Source organism: Pan troglodytes, chromosome 1, assembly GCF_028858775.2.
Source record: "Pan troglodytes isolate AG18354 chromosome 1, NHGRI_mPanTro3-v2.0_pri, whole genome shotgun sequence".
Taxonomy (NCBI): Eukaryota; Metazoa; Chordata; class Mammalia; order Primates; family Hominidae; genus Pan; species Pan troglodytes.
The window spans coordinates 130,739,323-130,760,307 of NC_072398.2; the positions used below are offsets into that span (position 1 = coordinate 130,739,323).

Consider the following 20,985-nt stretch of genomic DNA (forward strand, 5'->3'; position numbering starts at 1 on the left):
ACAGTGTTCCAAGGTGTCCGAGGTAGGAAACTTGACCTCAAGGCTCCAGGCTCTCTGCCCAGCCTCCACTGCTGACCCAAGAAACAGAGCAGGCAGACACCTATCTAGACAAAGTCAAAGGCACATATGGCAGCCATCAGGAAGGGGCCAGAAGACGTTCCAAGGGGAGAATAGACCTTTAAGGGCTTTAAGGTATAATTAACATAAAACCAACTTTTACAACCATCCAAGGTCACTTGAACCTATGGCTGCTAAGCCATGAAGTGAAATGTAACTTCATCATCCCTGAGTTTCAGCATCCCGAAAGCCTAACATAAAACTAGGAAGTTAGCAAAGCAACTTAACAGAATGCTTAAGTCCTGAAACTTCAATTATTCCAAATATTTATGTCTCATTTCAAAAGGAGGGATCTTTGTTTTTGTGTTTTTAAATATCATCTGAACTCACATGTCAGCAAAAAATAAAATAGCCCCCTTTTCAAATATCTTGTAAAAATGTAAACTATATGTTAGAAAGCAAATTTTAATGGGCTATGCCGGAGAAAAGAGTGACTAGGGATCTAAGAAAAATATTAGTTTATATAAACAACCATAAATTCCTTTGCAGACACTTGTCTTTGGGGTTCAGAGTCTCTGTGCCATGGACTCTCAGCGACCTGAGGAGGCCTGCGAACCCATTTCCTCAGAATAATGTTTTTAATGCATAAACTAGGATTAACAGAAAACTATTTCAATTACATTTAAATAAAGTTTAAATATGTATTTTAAATATACTAAAATACAAATTTGCAATACCCCAAAATGCACTTTTCAAATTAATATATTATATAACAAGATCTAGTGGCAAGTCTGATAACTGCTACTACAATTTTGAGGAAGGAATGAGCATAAATATTTTAAGAAATAATAACTGTAAGTGATATTAAATTGTCACTTATATTGCTAATGCTACTACAGTTTATTTACAACATTTATAATTGGATGTAACTTTATAATTGATAAGGTAAGGTCAGTAAAAATAAAGATATAATTTTTTTCTCATCTAAGTTCACTGACTCCCTGAATTCTCTCCACAGACCCTAGATTAAAAACTACTGCTTTACGTTTTTTAAAAGGGGGTAAAAATTTCTTTATATTTAAAAAGAGTAAAAAAAAAAAAATTACAAGAAGTAGAGGTATCCCTTATTCTTTCAAATATGTCTTCCCACCCCTAGACTCAGCTAAACAATGTCACTAATGTAAGCTACCAGAAAAAGTTCCAGGCCTATTCTTTCTGAATGTCTGCAAAGTATGGTGAGGCTTCCATGATACCTCCTACCCCATCACAGCCACAATTGTTACCAGTGACTAAAAGGAGAGCTCTGGTGACCCGGTGGTCAAATCTGCAGGCCTCCAAAGTTGGGAGGGAAAGTTAACATGCCATCCGACAGAACTAGGCAAGTCAGTCACCACAGGCTGAAAAGGCACAGAGAAGTTTACAAATTGAAATCTAATAAGGAATGCAATAGAATTTAGTCATATCCTCCAGATTGAGAGAAGGAAACGGCATGCCTTTTTTGAGCACCTACTGTGTCAGGTAATTTATATGCATTAGCGCATTTAATCCTCATGACAGCCACATAGTGCCAACAGGTTCTCAAAATCTGCCCCAAAGACTGGACAAGAAAGAAATGGCTTAATCGTGGCATGTGGCTCATACGTAGTCACAGGAAAATACTATAACAGTGAAGGGACACAAGAACATGTTTTATATTCTCTGGGGGAGAAAGAGAGAAGATAAAGATGGAAGATTGAACCCATGCATCTACCGAACCCCACTAAAAGGAGATTTTTTTTTTTTCTTTGAAACAGGGTCTCACTCTGTCACCCAGGCTGGAGTGCAGTGGTATGATCTTGGCTCACTGCAGCCTCCACCTCCTGGGCTCAAGTGATCCTCCAGCCTCAGCCCCTGAATTAGCTGGGACTACAGGCACAAGCCACCATGCCCAGCTAGTTTTTATATTTTTCGTAGAGCCAGGGTTTCACCATGTTGCCCAGACTGGTCTGGAACTCCTGAGCTGAAGTGATACACCCACCTCTGCCTCCCAAAGTGCTAGGATTACAGGTGTAAGCCACTGCACCTGACCAAAAGGTGAATTTTTAAACGCTTTTGTTTTTTAAATGGAAACCAGCAAAGACTAGGAGAATAAGAGAAGAGACAAAACAATAAAATTTTGAAAGCTAGAAATCATTTAGATGAGTGGTAAATAAGTTAGAAGACCAAGAAAACTGAATACTAAACTGACAATGAAAAAACTGAGAACCAGTTGGGCACAGTGGCTCATGCCTGTAATCCCAGCACTTTGGGAGGCCGAAGCAGGTGGATCACCTGAGGTAAGGAGTTCGAGACCAGCCTGGTCCAACATAGTGAAACCCTATCTCTATTAAAAATATAAAAATTAGCCAGGCATGGTGGCAGGTACCTGTAATCCCAGCTACTCGGGAGGCTGAGGCAGGAGAATAGCTTGAACCCGGGAGGCAGAGGTTGCAGTGAGCCAAGATTGTGCCACTACACTCCAGTCTGGGCAACAGAGTGAGACTCCATCTCCAAAAAAACCAAAAAAAAAAAAACTGATAACCAACACAATTAATACCAGGTAAGTCTCAAAAGGCTTAGGAATTGGCAGCACTGTGTTCTCCTGAAAGTGAGGATAAAGGAAATGACTAAAATAAGATTGAAAGTCCATTTAAGAGGCAACATTCCCTCCCATTTTGTAAGTCAATTTTCCCTGTTGATTTTCCTCAACTCACCAATATAGTTGGGACCATCTCAAAATAGAATGGTTGGCCCTGGGAGACAAAAAGATACCTGCCCCACATGATGTTCAAACTTGGAATTGGAAGATCCCTTCTAAGGAATTTTTTTCGCCTGCATTATAACATGAAATGGAGGTCAGGAGTTAGGAAAACAGCAGACTACTGGCCCCAAAAGTCCCCTCCTACTCTGAGGTTATACCACCATAAACACCATTGGTCATCTCTTTATCTCTCTTCTGGATCCTTTCCAACAGAATTTAAACATTTTCAGGTCCCTAGTAGCTCCAAAAAGAACAAGCCAACCAAAATTTTCCAAGCTCCACATCTTCCTTCAGCTTCCACCCAGTTTGGACTCCTCTCTAAAACAAGATTTCTCTAAAGAATTACTCCTTTTCCTTTTTTTTTTTTTTTTTTTTTTTTTAGACGAAGTCTCACTCTTGTAGCCCAGGCTGGAGTGCACTGGCACAATCTTGGCTCACTGCAACCTCTGCCTCCCGGGTTCAAGCGATTGCCTCACCCTCCCGGGTAGCTGGGATTACAGGCGCCTGCCACCATGCCTGGCTAATTTTTGTATTTTTCGTAGAGACAGGGTTTTACCATGTTGGCCAGGCTGGTCTCGAACTCCTGACCTCAGGCGATCCGCCCACCTCGGCCTCCCAAAGTGCTGGGATTACAGGCGTGAGCCACCGCGCCCAGTCTCATCTTCCTTTTTAAAGTGTACAATTCAGTGGGGTTTGGTGTATTCATAATGTTGTACAACCATCACCAGTAATTCCAAAATATTTTTACTACCCCAAAAAGAAACTTTGGACTCATTTGCAGTCACTCCCCATTCTCCTTCCTCCAGCCCCTGGCAATCCACTAATTTATTTTCTGTCTGTCTGGATTTACTTATTTTAAACCCAGAGAACACTGTGCATGCATCATCTTAACCTAATATGTCAGCAACAAGTAACTCCCTACTTTGCTCTCTTCTCTTGGTTCCTGGATTTTCCTTCTACCCTCTAAACACTACTTCCAACCTCCTTTGCAAAGTCATCCTTCACTTCCCAGTCTTTAAAAGTCAAACCTTCTCAAGGTTCAACTCTAGACCAAAATTCTTCTCACTCCATACTCTCTCTCTCTCGACCAGGGCCTCTAAAACTTTAGTGTGTATTGGCATCACCCAGATAGTTCCACAGACACAGGCTGCTGGGCCCCACCTCAAGTTTCTAATTCAATAGGCCAAAGGCAGGGCCTGAGAATTTGCATTTCTAACAAGTTTCCAGGTGGAGCTGAGGCTGCCGCTAGAAAGGCATGTATTTTGAGAATCATTGCCCTAGACATCTGCATAAATTACCATCTATCTACCAATGACCCTCAAATCTCTCTAGCACAAACTCCTTCTTAAAACTTCAAAAATAGTACAGCCAACCACCTACATGGCATTTCCGTTCAGGTGTCTTAAAGATGCCTCAAACTCACTATGTAAGAAGAATCTCTTGAATCTGCTCCCACTCCAAAAAAAAACAACTGCAACGATAATCCAGTCTTGCAGCACTCCCTGTCTGGGTAAAAGCTCCCACAGTCACTCAAGCTACAGGCCAGAAGTCTCACCTTTCTTTCCCCTTATCCTGTCCCTCACTATGCACCATTGGTTTCGCCTCTTAAATATCTCTTGAATGCATCACTTGCCAATTCCATTGCCACTGCCTTCCTACACCCACTCTTAAAACTTTTTAATGGTTTTCTTCACTGAAGCCAGAGTGATATTTTTAAAAGGCAAATCTAATCTGATCGCTCTTCAGCTATAACCCCTCACTGACTTCCCATTGCTCTCAAGGGAAAGTTCAAATCTTCACTGTGGCCACAAGGCCTGGGGGTATCTGGCCCCATCTTCCCTGAGCTCCCCAGTAGCCACTGGGCTCTTCCTACAGAACCTGCACATCTGCAAGTCACATGTTCTTCCCTCTCACCCTCATCTTCCCACTTACCCTCCTCAACCTTCAAACCACCACGCCTGGCCACAATTCTGTCTTTCTAAATGTGACTTCTGGCATACTAGTCGACTGAACTATACAGCTATTATACAGTGATTATAAAAATCCACAACTATGACCATAGGAAGAATTTGCAGTCAATAAATAGTTCTTGAATGAAAAACTAAATGAATAATATTTAAATAGAAGGAGCAATTGGGACTTATTGTTTATTTTGTGTTTAGTGTTTATTTTGCAGAAAAACAGCAGGAAAAAAATTAAGTTTAAGAAAACTAGAATCAACATCCACAATTAAATGTTAAAAGAAAGAGCTTGTTTCACTGGTGTCCCAGCACTGTCTTATATAGGCTCTCAAGAGTGAACTGTTAAATATTCAGAAATTTTGAGAGCCCAAATCAGCAGTGGTAAAAGTATTTGTACCATGGAAATCAGCAAATACTTTTTACTTATAGAGCCAGTTTACCAACATACCACTGCTTGTAACCTGAGAATCTAAGAAATCACTCAGAATGAAGCAACCTTATAAATATTAATAATGGGAGATGAAACCAGAGATGAAAGAACATATTTACACAAAATAAGAAAGCATTTCTTATTATGAATAATAAAGTTACTCGAAGAAGAAAGAATGGAGAACAGAAGCACAGTGTCTACAATGTGGAGACTACATTAAAAAATACAAAAAGAGCTGATAGAAAAGAGACTAAGAAATTTTGGAAATGACTGTGATCTACAATTATCTTAAGCCCTTGATTCTCTAAATTCTCTGGGTAACAAGTAGTTAGGAGGTATGCAAAAATTGCAGAGCAATGGGTTGGAAAGGATCATAAAGGTCATCTAAGAACCCTTACAAGCACTGAACTGAATCCCCTCTTCACAACCTCCACAAGAAGATGAGTTTCTTAAGGACGGGAAACGTGTCTTTTATGTCTGTTGGCCCAGAGTATAGTACAGTGTTGGGAAAATTAGAATGTTATAGATGTTGCTAAATGAATTAATACAGGAATGAATAAATGATCATTACCAAGAGTTCATTCAACTTATGCCTGAACACCTCTGGTGGCTAAGAATTATTGACCTTTTGAAGCAAAAATGTGTCCAGGCATGATGACTCACACCTGTGATCCCTTTGAGAGGCCAAGGCAGGAGGATTGCTTGAGCCCAGTAGTTTGAGACTAGCCTGGACAATAGAGGGAGACCCCTTCTCTATTAAAAAAAAAAAATTTAATTAGACAGGAGTGGTAGCAAGCTACCTAGAAGGCTGGGGCAGGAGAATTGTTTGAATTCAGGAGTTCAAGACTGCAGTGAGCTACAATTTGGCCACCGCACCCCAGCCTGCTAACAGAGTGAGACTCTATTTCTGAAAACAAATAAATAAAAGAGAAAGTATATAAAACAATCTTTAATTATGAGCTATGTACAATAGCAAAAACACTCTAGATCATCACTGTCCAATGGAAATATAATGCCATCCTCAAAAGAGAGCCACATGTATAATTTTAATTTTTTATAACCATATTAAAATAAACTAACAAGAAAAAAGTAAATTTTAGTAGTGTATTTTGCTCATCCAATATATCTAGAATATTCTCATTTCAGCATTAATCAACATAATTATAAATAAGATATCTTACATTTTTCTTTTATATTAAATCTTTTTATTTTGAGAGACAGGGTCTCACTATGTTGTCCAGGCTGATCTCAAACTCCTGGCCTCAGCCTGGGATTACAGCTGTGAGTCACCACACCCCGCCTTTTATACTACATCTTTGAAATCCAATATGTATTTTAAATGTACGATCTATCTCAATTTGGACTAGACTGATTTCAAGTGTTCAATAACACATGTAGCTACTAGCTAACATACTGGACAGTTCAGCTGCAGACTATATTGTCCGTATACTTCAGAGCTAGACAATGCCCAAAATACTTTACACAATTGTCCAAAGTACATCCTAGTTTCCAGCCTCTGAACAAATCTATGACATATATGTACCAGCTACAATAAAAGAAAGAGCTTATATCATCGAGACCTACAAGACGAAACTGTATTGAGAATTAGTAGGGAAGACAAAACCATCTCCCATTCATGAAAGAGCAAAACCACATGCCTCAGGAGGCAGGGCCCAAAGTTGAACGTGACCTGTACCTAACAACAACAACAAAAAAAAAACAGAATCTCAGCTTTTCAGATTTAACATAAGGCTATACACGAATCATTTTACTCATCTAAAGAAACAGAGATACGTGAAAATTCAATTCTAAAGTCATGGCTTAAAAGGTCACCTGAAATCAGCAGAATAAAATCTGTCTAGAACTAGCAATAACACCAGAAAAACACACCAAGACCTGTACTCTGGGCATTTCATCAACATCTGACTGACACCCATTTAACCAGTAATTTTTCTATTCTTTTTTTTTTTTAATTTCAGAAACAGGGACTCATTCTGTCACAGCAGCACGATCATAACTCACTGCAGCCTCAAACTGCTGGGCTCAAGCAATCCTCCCACCTAAACCTCCCAAGCAACTAGGACTACAGATGTGTGCCACTACCCCTGACTAATTTTTATATTTATTTTTTTTTGTAGAGACCAGGTCTTACTATGTTACTCAGACTGGTCTCTAACTCATGGGTTCAAGTGATCCTCTTGCCTCGGCCTCCTAAAGCACTGGGATTACAGGAATGAGCCACCCACACGGCCAACAATTTTTCTTTAAAAATAAAAATAATGGCAAATTGGTTTTAACTCAGGTATTTAAGAGCTTTTCATAACATTCAACAAAATAATAACTATTACTATGTTCATTAAGGTAAATGACTGCAATCTTATTCAAAACCATATTTATCAACTAAGGCTACTGGAAATATACCATAAAGAGTACAAAAACTTTGGCACCTACCCTACTTCACTAAGTTTGGTAAAACTGATCTGGAACCCTAAAGGTAGGAATAAAAAAAAAAAAAAGTAGTCTGAGCGAATTTTCGCAACACAAATCACCAAAGCACCTTCTTGTTCCAGCAGATAAAAAATAGAATAATATAACTCACCTCCATGTGAGTTCTTAATGGGTCATGGAGACACTTACACTTGTTTCTCTTCTCAGGTCCTGTATAGCGGAGCTTACTTAGCACTTTAACAAGAAAACTCTGACAAAGAGTCTTTTTTCATGGGGGTACAACTTATTCAAAATATGCCCCAGCTGTTAAGAATGGATTCAACAGTTTGGACTGGAAAAGCCATCTATTTTCAACACTCAGGAAATTGGCACATCCCCACTAGTCAAAACTAATGTGAATTAGCTTCCATTATACCAAGCACCAAAAGCAAAAGTTTACTAAAGATCCATGGGGCAGAAATGACCCCAAAGATCAAGACTGAGAAACAGTGAGGAAAAGTTGAGAATGAAAGGAACATCTTAAAAGAGGATAAAATACTGTTTCCACAGTTTTGATACTCAAGAGGAAAGCACGGTAAAGAGAACTTTCCCTTTGAAGTACAGTTAATTGCTAAACAAACTTCGACAAAAATCACAATATCATATTTAAGCTAATAAAAATCTGGTTCAATGTTTTATGTAAGGAAATATATTTTATGATTACATCTAATGTCTACCAGCACATGTTTACTTTATGAAAAAGAAGGCAGCCTGATGCCAAGTCCTAAGTGGTTGACCAACTTTTTGAGCCTTTGTTTAAAGACCTACAGTGGTTGACCCTTTTGAGCCTTTGTTTAAAGACCTACAAGTTCTGGCATGCCCAGAAGATCTAAAATAATTACTTTTGAGATTTCCCATTAAGACTCAGCCACAGAGCTCAGCAACTGGGATATCACTAAGGGTCATCCCCCAAAACACAACAAACACCTCCCTCAACACAAACATTATGCATCCATTTTAATGACAGATGTCATAAAAGGATTGCCAGTGGGAGGGGTGTGAATCCTCTGTTAGAGAAGATTGTCTGGCCTCACAACAGCAAGAAAACTTGGATATTCCTGTTCACATTAAATAAAATACCATGATTTGATAAGCCATCTATTTCCAAGACTCTCAAGAAACAGCATTAAAAAAATGTTCCACAAAATGCTAGCATATTATTTTAATCCCAAGAGATGTTTTTTGTTCCACACAGGTGTGGATCAGGAAATATGCCTCAGAGTGTTTCAGAACAGGAGTTCTGCTGGATATTAATGGAAAGTATGGGGCAGGAGGAAGAAAATCAGTACTTTGTAAAATTCTGGGCCAGATGCAGTGGTGCATGCCTGTAATCCCAACTACACAGGATTTGAGCCCAAGAGTTCAAGCCCACCCTGGGCAACAAAGTGAAACCTCCATCTCAAAAAAACAAAAAGAAGAAAGAAAATTCTGGGTTATACAGAGCTAAACAGGTTACTTCATTACTCAGAACCATTCAGAATCTTTAAAACAGAAATTTGCTTTGTAAATCTCCAAGATGGAGAGTTTTAAATTTACTTGATATATATATATATTTACTTGATATATATATATACTTGATATATATATAATATATATACTTGATATATATAATATATACTTGATATATAATATATATACTTGATATATATTATATATATACTTGATATATATTATATATATACTTGATATATATAATATATATACTTGATATATATATTATATATACTTGATATATATAATATATATATACTTGATATATATACAATATATATACTTGATATATAATATATATACTTGATATATATTATATATATACTTGATATATAAATATATATATACTTGATATATATATAATATATATACTTGATATATAATATATATACTTGATATATATATAATATATATATATATACTTGATATATATATATATAGTTTGCCATGGTACATCTTACAGAGCAGGAGTTCTCAACCTTGACCACACATATTGGCATCATATATGCAGTTTTTCAAAATCCCAATACTCTGACTTCACCCTTGACCAATTACAGCAAAATTTCTGGGCACAGAATCTAGGGATCAGTAGTTTTTTAAAACTCCCCAGGTATGTAGATAAGTTTGAGGATCAACATAACTTTGAGAAACACCTGTAAATTCTAGCCTCTTCTCCAAGCTTTAGGAAAAAACTAAAGGGATAGGACATCGAATGTTCACAGCTTTATTCCATTAATGTCAGCACATTACCCTACCTAACCTTACCTCCAGACTTAGTCATTATTTTTCATGCCATGCTCTCTGGATATGTCTTCAAAACTAGATCCCTGGATGTTATTTATTGTCAGCATAATTTTATTCCCTGTTTAATTGTATATGTCATTTTATTTATTTATTTATCTATTTATTTTATTTTATTTTTTTTTTGAGATGGAGTCTTGTTCTGTTGCCCAGGCTGGAGTGCAGTGGCGCGATCTTGGCTCACCACAACCTCCGCCTCCCAGGTTCAATCAATTCTCCTGCCTCAGCCTCCCGAGTAGCTGGGACTACAGGCACATGCCACCATGGCTGGCTACTTTTTTTTGTATTTTTAATAGAGACAGGGTTTCACTTTGTTGGCCAGGCTGGTCTCGAACTCCTGACCTCAAGTGATCGCCCACCTCCCAAAGTACTGGGATTACAGGCGTGAGCCTCCACGCCCGGCCTATATGTCATTTTAAAAACTGGCTTTTAGGAGATTTAGGAATTATCACCAATACTAAAAAACTTACCAATCTGATACATATGGACCAATAAACAAAGAAATAAGTATAAAATGAATTTAAAAGCACAAGAGACATCTTAAATAAGAATTGTACAATTTAGATTGGTTATCTTTTCAATGTTTTGTGGGACTTTAAATTTTCACAAATACTGTTTTGTGAGCACCAACAATGTAGATTTGAAAACCACTGCCACTGACTGCCATGAAAACAATCTGGACATTCCACTAAGGGTCACTGGTCTCCTGGGGTTTTAGACAAGCTGAGATTAATATGACTTTGTTTGCTCAATAGTATACACTATAATTTAGTAGTACACTGAAAGGAAGAGAACCTAAAAAGATTCATACCCAGTTTGTCAATTCAAACTCTGCTGAGTCTGACCCCAGAACTGAAAGGTCTCTTGTTCCCTTGAAGGCTAACTGCCAAGCCAACACTGAAAATGGATGACTCAAAGAATTAAGGTAGATGAAAAACACCCCTTTCCCCTGATTTTCACCTAAAGTCACTCTTAATCAACACATTGGCTATTCTCAGTAAAAGTGAATACAGTTTTTGACACACCTACCCTCCAATTCAACAGAACATCCTAAGACTGACTCACAAGTGACATCACAACACTCATTGCTGTCACACAAGCCAGAAATTCAACTATCTCTAAAGTCAACTATACTTAATTTAATCAAGAATAGGCAGTTAAAGCTACACAATTCTCATTTTTTGTTAATTTTAACTAGGTGAACAGAATCTAAGTAGGAATAAAATCAGATCATCCTTTTGGTTATAATAATGTACCCATACTGTGAACTTCGTATTATATATACTACCTAACATACCATTATACAACCTATGCCATACGAATAAATAAACATAGCACCTAAAATCAGTGCCTGAATTGCTGTTCTCCAGTTTTCATCCTAACATGAAAGGCATTCCATGGGGCCTATTCCTAACATCTTCTCCTACTCCCCCATTTCAGAGTTAAACCTCCTTCCTCAGTATTCCCATAACACCTCTCTCCTAATTCTAACAAAGCACTGTAATGGTTTTATACACCTATACATGTATACAGACTATACACTGAGCTCTCCTGCAGCAGGTACCAAGTTGTCCTAAACATCTTTTGATCCATAGGACTATCACAGTGACTGGCACTGAAAAAGCAATAAATATATTTTAGTATACTTGCTCCCTCAGGACACAATAGGAAAAGAACCAACCACAGCCCTCAAGAGAAGAGTCAGCCATGCAAACAAATAATTATAATACAAGGTGTTTGCTTTAACGTTGCATGTAGCCTTGTAATACATAAAATGTAATAGGGAATCACAGGCAAAGGACCTGCCAAGCCTCTCCAGAAAAATGAGGAAGGCTTTACAGAAGTGACTGCTCAGATAAATGTTTGCAAAGTGAAAAAAATTTGAAAAACAGCATTATTTAAATTCACAGTAGCCATAAAACTCTTTTATTAGAAAGAAACTAAAATATATGGCACAAATGGGAACACAGACATTTCAGTGAAAAGTGTATATGAACATACCAACCACACCTTCAACAAGCCTTCAAAATCATCTTCATTTTTAAAAAATTTTAAATAATAAAACAATTACATCCAAATAGAAATTCCTTTAAGGCTTCTCATTTTTAATTAAAAGTGTTAATATATCAGCAGTTGAAAAAATCTAGACAATGAAGACAAAAGTGTAATTTCATAAGAAATGGGATTTTTTTTTAAACCTGGTGATAATAAAACCCAGATTATAATGAAGGCCAATGCAATGATGGCTGCCCAGAATTTAGTATGAGGATGATTCTTGATAGAAGTCCATTAGTCTTAGTTGGCCTGAACTGTAGACTAAAAACAACTCACATCTTATCTTAGCATAATAAAAAAATTAAGTTTCCAGAAAACTAGTAGTATTCTTTCAACTAAATTCTTCACTAAATTATAAATGCACTACTTTGTGGTATTTTCTGTTTCAAATGTATGGTTTATGAAGATTCCAGATTTAGAAATGAAGCTTAATGTAAATACAACTCTTGGTATCCTAAGATATCAAAAATATAGAACTTAGAGTTACATTCAAAGGCATATTTTTAGTAGGAAATGGGTGCATATCTTCATTTACTTATACGTGCATAAAGAAATTCTAGACTGATATCAAATCAACTAATACCAGAAGTTACCTGGAAAGGACTAGACAGATGAGGATCAAGGATGGGAGGGATAATTTTCACTTAAACCTTCCTATATAGATTTTTTAAATTTCTGAACTATGTTAATGTATTTATATTTTCAAATATTTACATAAAAGTATTTGAGTGAAAAATATTTGAAAAATAGGCTATAAATTTAGTATTTATGTAGAATTGAAATCAATTCTATGTTAAGTAGTATTAATTATCTTACTATCTTTTCTTCTATTCTGGTATTATTATTTAAAAATTCTAGTTCTTGACTGGGTGCAATGGCTCACACCTTTATCCCAGCACTTTGGGAGGCTGATGCAAGCGGATCACTTGAAGCCAGGGGTTCAAGAGCAGCTTGGCCGACATGGCAAAACTCCATCTCTACTAAAAATACAAAAATTAGCTAGGCATGGTGGTGGGGGCCTCCAATTCCAGCTATTCAGGGGGCTGAAGCAGGAGATTCTCTTGAACCCAGGAGGCAGAGGTTGCAGTGTGCCACTGCACTCCAGCCTGGGCGACAGAGTAAGACCCTGTAATAATAATTACTATTACTATTAATTATGTTACTAACAATAATAATAGTATAATGCTAACAACAAGAAAAACAAAAACCAAACATTGCACTAGGTAGAAGGATAAATTTATTACTTCATTCGATCCTTAGTTTAGACCTGAAGCCATTTTACAGATAAGGAAACTGTGGCTGAGAGAGGATAAGTAATTTGTCCAAGATACTTATTTACTACAGATAGCAAGAAGCAGAATGAGGCTTCAAACTGCCTGAAGTTTCTCTGCCTCCAAAGTATATACTCCTAACCACTTTGCTTAGAACTTAGAATTATCAGCATTATTACCCCTTTCTGAAAAAATAGGATTATATTTTACAAAGGACTTTCAAAGTATAGGAGCCATTAGAAGTGGAAGGAAAAATAAGCTTTGTCTTCACCATTAAAACTTTCATCTACATTATCTGCCATTTTTTATCTGCCCTTCCACGGCTGATTACCTCAGACTCTAGGTTGATTCAGAATATTTTCCCCTCAGGGTCCAAATCCCAAGGCCTTACTCCTTGACTTCACTTTAATTAAGCACAATACGTGTTGCTTCTTCCCTCCCCATGTCTTACCCTAACAGCTACCTCCTGTGATCTCAGAAGCAGAATAAGAATCCCTTGACTCTTAAGGGATTTAGTCTTAATGTATTCATTCAAATATTTACTAAAAGTGCTTTTAAGTATAAGGCACTGGGGCCTGCCCTCTGAGAGTTTACAGCAGAATGAGGAAGACAGACAAGCAGAGTCTTCTCAGTCACTCCCATTCCTTTCGCTCATTGTGTTGGTTAATTATGGTAATATAACAATAATAAGCAATAAGCAATACACATGCTTGCAGATTTGGACACACAAGCAAAAAAGGCAAAAATATTAGAATCATTCACAATTCTAGCAGAGGTAAGTGTTATGGGAGTTTTGATGTATGGTCCCTTCTACTGTATGTATGTATGTATGTATGTATGTATTTGAGAAACGGTATCACTCTGTCACCCACGCTGGAGTGTAGTGGGGCGATCTCAGCTTACTGCAGCCTTGACTTCCCAGGCTCAAGCGATCCTCCCACTTCAGCCTCTCAAGTAGCTGGGACTACAAGCACATACCACTATGCCTGGCTAACTTTCATATTTTTAGTAGAGACGGGGTTTCACCATGTTGCCCAGGCTGGTCTCGAACTCCTGGGCTCAAGCTATCCACCGGCCTCAGCCTCCCAAAGTGCTGGGATTACAGCCATGAGCTACTGCACCCAGTCCCCTTCTACTTTTTAAATGAGCTCAAGTTCACCCCAAATTTTTAAAAGATCTTCTTTTGATGATACTTAGAAAACACAGTAATGAGAGAAAGGCTTCCTGGGGATGCCAGTCAGATTTGTGTGCCAAACTGGTGATTTAGGGTCCCCACTAAACAGGTGCTCCTGAAGAATCTTAGAGGGTCTTATTCTATATCCCCAGCCTCTGACATGTGACCAGAGCTCAATCACTGCTTATGAAATGAAAGAATGAATGGATGAATCAATGATGTAGATTACTGAAATCCAACAAATCTTGACATGATTATTAGCTTATAAATGAGGCACTTTTTGTGCTTGACATAAACTGTAAAGATATAGAAAGGATTCAAAGAAAAAAATAAATTCCTACAAGAAGAAAGCTCTTTTATTCTTGCTAGCTAGGGGGATAAAACTCTACGAAATGAAATAATAAAAACTACCATCTCATTTCATTCCATATAACATAATGGTTATTATCTTAAGACAATTAAAAAACACTACAACCCAACTCTAAAGTGTCCAGCTCTGTAGCAAAAGTTTAACCCAAGTCTCACCAGGAGTTATACCTGAATGGAAGATAGGGGGGGGTTGAGCCAGACAGGAGTGCTCTGTAGGCTTCTTCTGGTGTCTTCTTTAAATAGATTACCTAAGACAGATAAATAGCAACATTTAGAACACCCAAGAATGACACAAAACTAATTACTCACCAAATTTGCATTTCACTTCCTCCACTTTGAGTGACAACTGTTACGGTGATAGTGTTGATCTTTACAAAGCAACAACTTGCCAACATTTCCTTTTCAGCACGAAGCTGCGCAGCAGCCTTTGTCTTCTCCATGGGTAAGCTTAGAGACAGAGGGCAGATCCATGAAGAGGCCATCCCAGGCTCTTTACAAAGGCACACTGAACAGACACAATGGCAGGGACAGTTGTACCCTCATAATATACCGTGTGCTCACCAAAGATCAATGCACACCTCCTTGACCTTCATCGAAGACCTGAGGTGAGTTATTTCAGTGCCTGGTAAATTTTGAAAGACTTCTCACAGTGAGCACAATATCCATGGGGTATCTACTGAATTTTCTGCCTACTCTTGAGGAAAGCCAGTGTTGCTCTCTAGACACTCAATAAAATCACAATAAAATGGGTGAAAATGTGTATGGGTAAGAGTATTGGAAAACATATTATCTTGGATTTTGATACCAAAGCTACTTAAATCCCTCTGGTCCAACAAGATGAACTAATCTTAAAGACACAAACAAAAAAGGATTCCTTAAAACCAGTGAACAACTCCCAGGTAATATACATAGATACTGAGTATATAGTATATGCCAGGCACTGTATCAGGTACTGGCACCTCCCTTAATAGAATTTATGCTTGTGGGGCAAAGACAATAATCAACAAAAATAAATACAGTCTAAGGTAAATGCTGAAAAGGAAATAAACAGGGGCCTGGAAAGCAGCTACCTGAGTCAAGGTAGTCAGGGAGGGGTCTCTGGGTGATGTTCAGGGTAAGATCTAGACTCTAGATGGGGAGAACCACAGGAAGAGCTAAGGGGAAGGAGGAATGGCTATCCAGGCATGAGAATGACAAAGACAAGTTCCCTGAGATAGGAAAGAGCTCGGTAAGTTGGAGGAAAAGGAGGTCAGTGTGGCTAGGACTGAGAGAAGAGGACAGGGGGCGGGAGAAAACCAGGCAGTGGCCGGAATGTGAAGAGCAATACAAACCACTGGGAGAGTTCAACTTTACTCCAAGAGCAATTAAATTTTTTAATTCTGAGCCGATGGCCTTGGTCCTTTTCCTCTATAGTCAGAAACGAGCTTAATTCCTACAATCTTCTCTACCTAAAATTAGTGGCACTATTTCCTTAGTATGTCCCAACATCAAAACCCTATGCATTTCAATGACAAGAATGGCAGAGTCTTGGTTCTTAACAGTAGGGTTTTCCTCTACTTACAAACCTTCTTTGAGCTTTAAGCTATTTCACTAGGAATATATTACATGTTTACTTATTAATATTTCAGGACTAGAAAACGAGTCCATTCTGAGTTTTCTAAAGAAAGAAAAATAAAATAAATAGATTAAAAATACTAACTTTAGTAACAAAACCCCATATTCATTTGGCAAGTAAACATGAAGGTCTGATAAAGCACACACCAACCAAAGCTTATTGAGTGTGAAACAAAAAGCAATAGAAAGGAAATAACTAAAAGTGCTGCCAGACAAGAGGCACAGATTCTAAAAATGGAGAATTGTCACTCTAGTTGCAGCTCAAATAATTACAAAACTCCATTTAAACCAACACTAGCTCTAAAGACCATTTTCAGTAACCAACATTACAACAGGTTTTACTGTACCCTAAGGGGTAGGTTATATAACAGAATTGGTTATAATGCAGTGATTTCTTAAGCCTAAAGATGCTGCAGTATTTGAAAGGTGACTGGTTGCTAAAAGGGAGGGCTGCTTGTAGAAAGCTTCTGTGTGTGGATTAGATAATTAAAGCTTAGACAACAACCTTTGAAAAGCAAAAATGCATTTTCCTCCCCAGGAGCAATTACGTTAATTCCCTTTAATTTGGAGGGAGTCATTCTGCAAGAGGGAGGCACCAGCCCACATGGAATGCTTCTTTAGATTGGCTACCCCACAGGGCTTTGCTCCTCATCTTACCTGCATGACTTAGCACACATGGCCCATGTTCTCACACTGCAAGATGAGACCCTTTGTTTTTATTTTTATCCCAGTGCTCAATTATTAATAAGTGCAAAGTGAAACCCAACAGAGGCCATCTAAATTCCAGGAGATTCCTGGGGCATCTTTTACAGGTTGACCTTTCACAACCTGAAGGCAGGTATTTGGGCGAAGTGGGGAAATGTTCTCCTGACGAGTGAGTACATTACTGCATGAATGCATGCTGGGTCATTAAAATACCAAATTCGATTTTTCCAGGACAAAATATGTCACATATTCTTATGCCAGATCTTCTTAGACATGTCTGCTTATTAAAAAGAGAGAGAGAAGAGAGACAGACTAGGCTAGATTAAAGCTCAGAAGAAAAGTGACATTTAGTAAGAAAGGTAAGGAACTTTCCAAACTCGCATTGTTGCTCTAGGATGAAAACAGAATTCGAACAGTGGGCTGACTCCAAAGCCCACAGCAATTTCATCATATCTGCCTGAAAATATAAACTCAGTTGGTAGCATAGGTCTGGAAAAAAGGTTTCCACTCTTCAAGTTCCTAAATGCCATTTCATTCCATTTGATTTTAAAACTTAGGTGACTTCAAACTGTTAACAGTTTGTAGTCACATTTGAGGAAAAGGGCAGGGGAAGGATCAGAAGGAGAAAGAGGAACTTTCTACCTTATATTTCTACTATCAACACATTGTCTTTTTCACAGACATACACAAATCTGTTTTTTAAATGTGAAGTAAGTAAATTAGTTATGCAATGTTAAATGTGTACTCTTTCTAAAAATAAAATCCATATTTAATGCTCGAAAATTTGTTGCCAGATATTCTAATATTTCTAAAAATATTTTTGCCTTCTCTCAGCAGAATCATAAAAATATTTTCTGAATGAAATTAATTTCAAAGCATCTTCTAAATATCTTGATTTTTTCTCTTGTGCTCCTAAGGGGAAAGAAAGAATATGCTGTCTACTTTTCTCGCTAGCTATTAACATATATAAACCCAAACCAGAACTTTCCCCAAACTTTTGACTAATACAACTTAACAAAAGCATTTGCACTGATAATGTTTGGTGTACCACATCATTTTAGTGGGTGGTACATGCACGACTTTGATAAAATTGCCCTACTTTTGCCAAGAAGTCCTAGAAACCATATTAATAATATAGCATTTAACATATACTTTTATTTTTAACTGAGCAGGAGTCACCCAATTAAAGTGACTTTTTTCTGTTTAATTAACTTCCAGGTACCAAGAACTTAAATAACTTTTAGTTTCTTTAATAAAGCTTCTTAAAGAGCCAGTATCTTAACATATATATTATCAACAGCTATGAGGTTTTATTAAACAGCATAATAAAATTTACCCTACTACAAACCAGCACAATTTATATTGTTTACCAGTAAGCCAATGTTGCCCATTAGTTAATCATGCACTTTCCCAACTTCTGCCATAGGTACCACCATGTACTACCATTCATTCTTTTTAAACACACATTTACTTTTGACTTAAATCAATTTGATGTAAAATGTTTTATATCATTGCTATAAATGGGAAAACCTGCCACTGAGTCTATACATAAATGAATATTAAAATGCATAACTCTTATAATTTTAAATATTTGTGTTTACTACACCGTGAGAAACAATGTAACAAATATCAAGTCTGTACTAATTTTATAGAGGAACACCAGACCAACATGAGAAGTTATATAGAATCCTCTTAGAATTCATCTGCAAATACTTCTAAATCATTTTTTTAAACTAAATCCTGCAGTCATTAAATCCTTAATACCTGCTCCAAAATAATATGTGAATTTCTGAAGCATTTTGGAATTTACAACTATATTTCTCTACTCAGATAATTCAACCTCTCTGATACACAAGGGGAGATTCTTAAAACAATAAATGGCTTCATAGAGAAGTCTCAACCAGACTCTGGGTCATGAATTTGCTAATGATCTTTCTCTGGGGACATTTGCCTCAAACTTTACTATGTTTTTAGCTTTGTTTTTAGGTGCTATTTTTCCTCCAAAAAAAAAAAAAAAAAAAAAACCTTTTCAGCAAAGCATAACACACACACACATACACACTATATATATATATATACACATATATGTATATATATATGTGTATATATATATATTTAAAAGTGAAATCTGTGCCCCTACATTAATTATATTTATATTTTGTGACTTGGAAAGTGAAAATACTCTTGAGGATTCAATTTGGCCATCTGAAAGAGTATTCTTCAATTTTATTTGTTTAATATTTTACTTGTGTGAAAAAGAGGAAACAAATGCTGACAATAGCCTTTCCCAGGTAGGTGCTGCCACTGGAACATTGGCACGATAGCTTTGAAATTAACATTCCAACCATGTCTTAGTCAATTAAATTCCTTCAAAATACAATTTCCAGAAAACTGATGTTACAACTTTAAAATAGTCTTAAAGCACTATGATTTACCAAATATGGAAGACTTATGCCAAAAAAGGAGAGACTCCATTTACAAGTTTCAGACAACTAGGTTTAGAATACACAGAATACTAACTGTGGACATTACAAAGACATCACTATGATGTGTGCTTTGGGCTGAAGCCCATTAATCAGCAGAAATGCTGAGTCCTTTCCTTAGCACTATGTAACTTACAATTATCATGCTTGCAAAACTGCAATTGAGGATGGGGGTGGGCAGATGTAAGAAGAAAATGTTTCTTTTACTGGTGAAGCTAACCAGTGCAGAGCACTCACTTGGCTTGAAACTACTGCACCCTAACTGGCTGCTCTCAACATCCCCCTTTCTCATGAGGGGTTCCTCCCAGTCAGCCAGACCCAGAATCTCAAAAGTCATCTTTGACCTTGGCCTCTCCATCACGTGATAGCCACATCAAGTCAATACCCAGACTGATTATCTCTTCACAGTCACAGTCAGTCTCTCTCTTTTTATTTATTTTATTTTAGACAGGGTCTGGCTCTGTCACACAGGCTGGAGTGCAGTGGCACAATCTCAGCTCACTACAACCTCCACCCCCAAGGCTCAAGCCATCCTCCCACCTCAGCCTCCCAAGTAGCTAGGACTACAGGTACACACCACCACATTCAGCTATTTTTTTGTATTTTTCGTAGAGACAGGCCTTCACCATGTTGGCCAGGCTGGTCTCAAACTCCTGGCTTCAAGTGATCCACCCGCCTCAGCCTCCCAAAGTGCTGGGATTACAGGCGTGAGCTACCACTCCTGGCCATCCACAGTCTCTTTCAATTATGGCGTAGATCCAGGTTTGGGAGCCTGAAACACATCATTTGGGGAGCAAAGATGGAGGATACAAACATCTTTTCAAATTTTACAAAAATTTTTCCCTTCAACAGCTTGAGAGACGGAACTAAGCAAGAAAAGGCCCTGAGTCTTAAATTTCATTAGTTCCGCAGTGAACTACCTGGACCTTTCTTCCATGACAATCATCATCACGTTATTTCAAACCCTTATCCAAACCCTTATCACTGTACTCTAGGACTAACACCATTTCTCTCTGCCTCCACCTCCTGCCTACTCCAGTAGTTCCAGAGCAGGGCTCGGAAAGTCTCAACCCTGCTCAAAAAGCCCAGTCTAGACTGCCAACCCTTCACCAAGATATTGTCCCAGCCTGCCTTTTCAGGTAAATTTGTCATTTTTCCTCAAATGAACCCTACCCGCTAGCCTGGACTCCTCACCCTTCCCTAAACATACCGGATATCTCTGGTATTTGAGGTTGTTGTTGTTTTTCTGGAATACTTTCCTCGCCATTTCTACCTATTAGACCTATATTTCATTAGACCTAAACTCAA

General features: G+C 37.7%; 1 protein-coding gene across 23 annotated transcripts in view; it reads right to left on the minus strand.

Moving 5' to 3' along the window:
• The window catches only part of CDC14A (cell division cycle 14A), a 176,012-nt gene that overhangs the window by 81,371 nt on the left and 73,656 nt on the right, over nt 1–20,985 (minus strand). For 20 of the 23 annotated variants that reach the window (XM_063781289.1, XM_063781356.1, XM_063781316.1 and 17 more), the window contains 1 exon segment: nt 15,044–15,123. The exons of the other annotated variants lie outside the window; for them this stretch is intronic. In XM_063781289.1, coding sequence (XP_063637359.1) covers nt 15,044–15,123 — 80 coding nt within the window. 23 annotated transcript variants of the gene reach the window in all.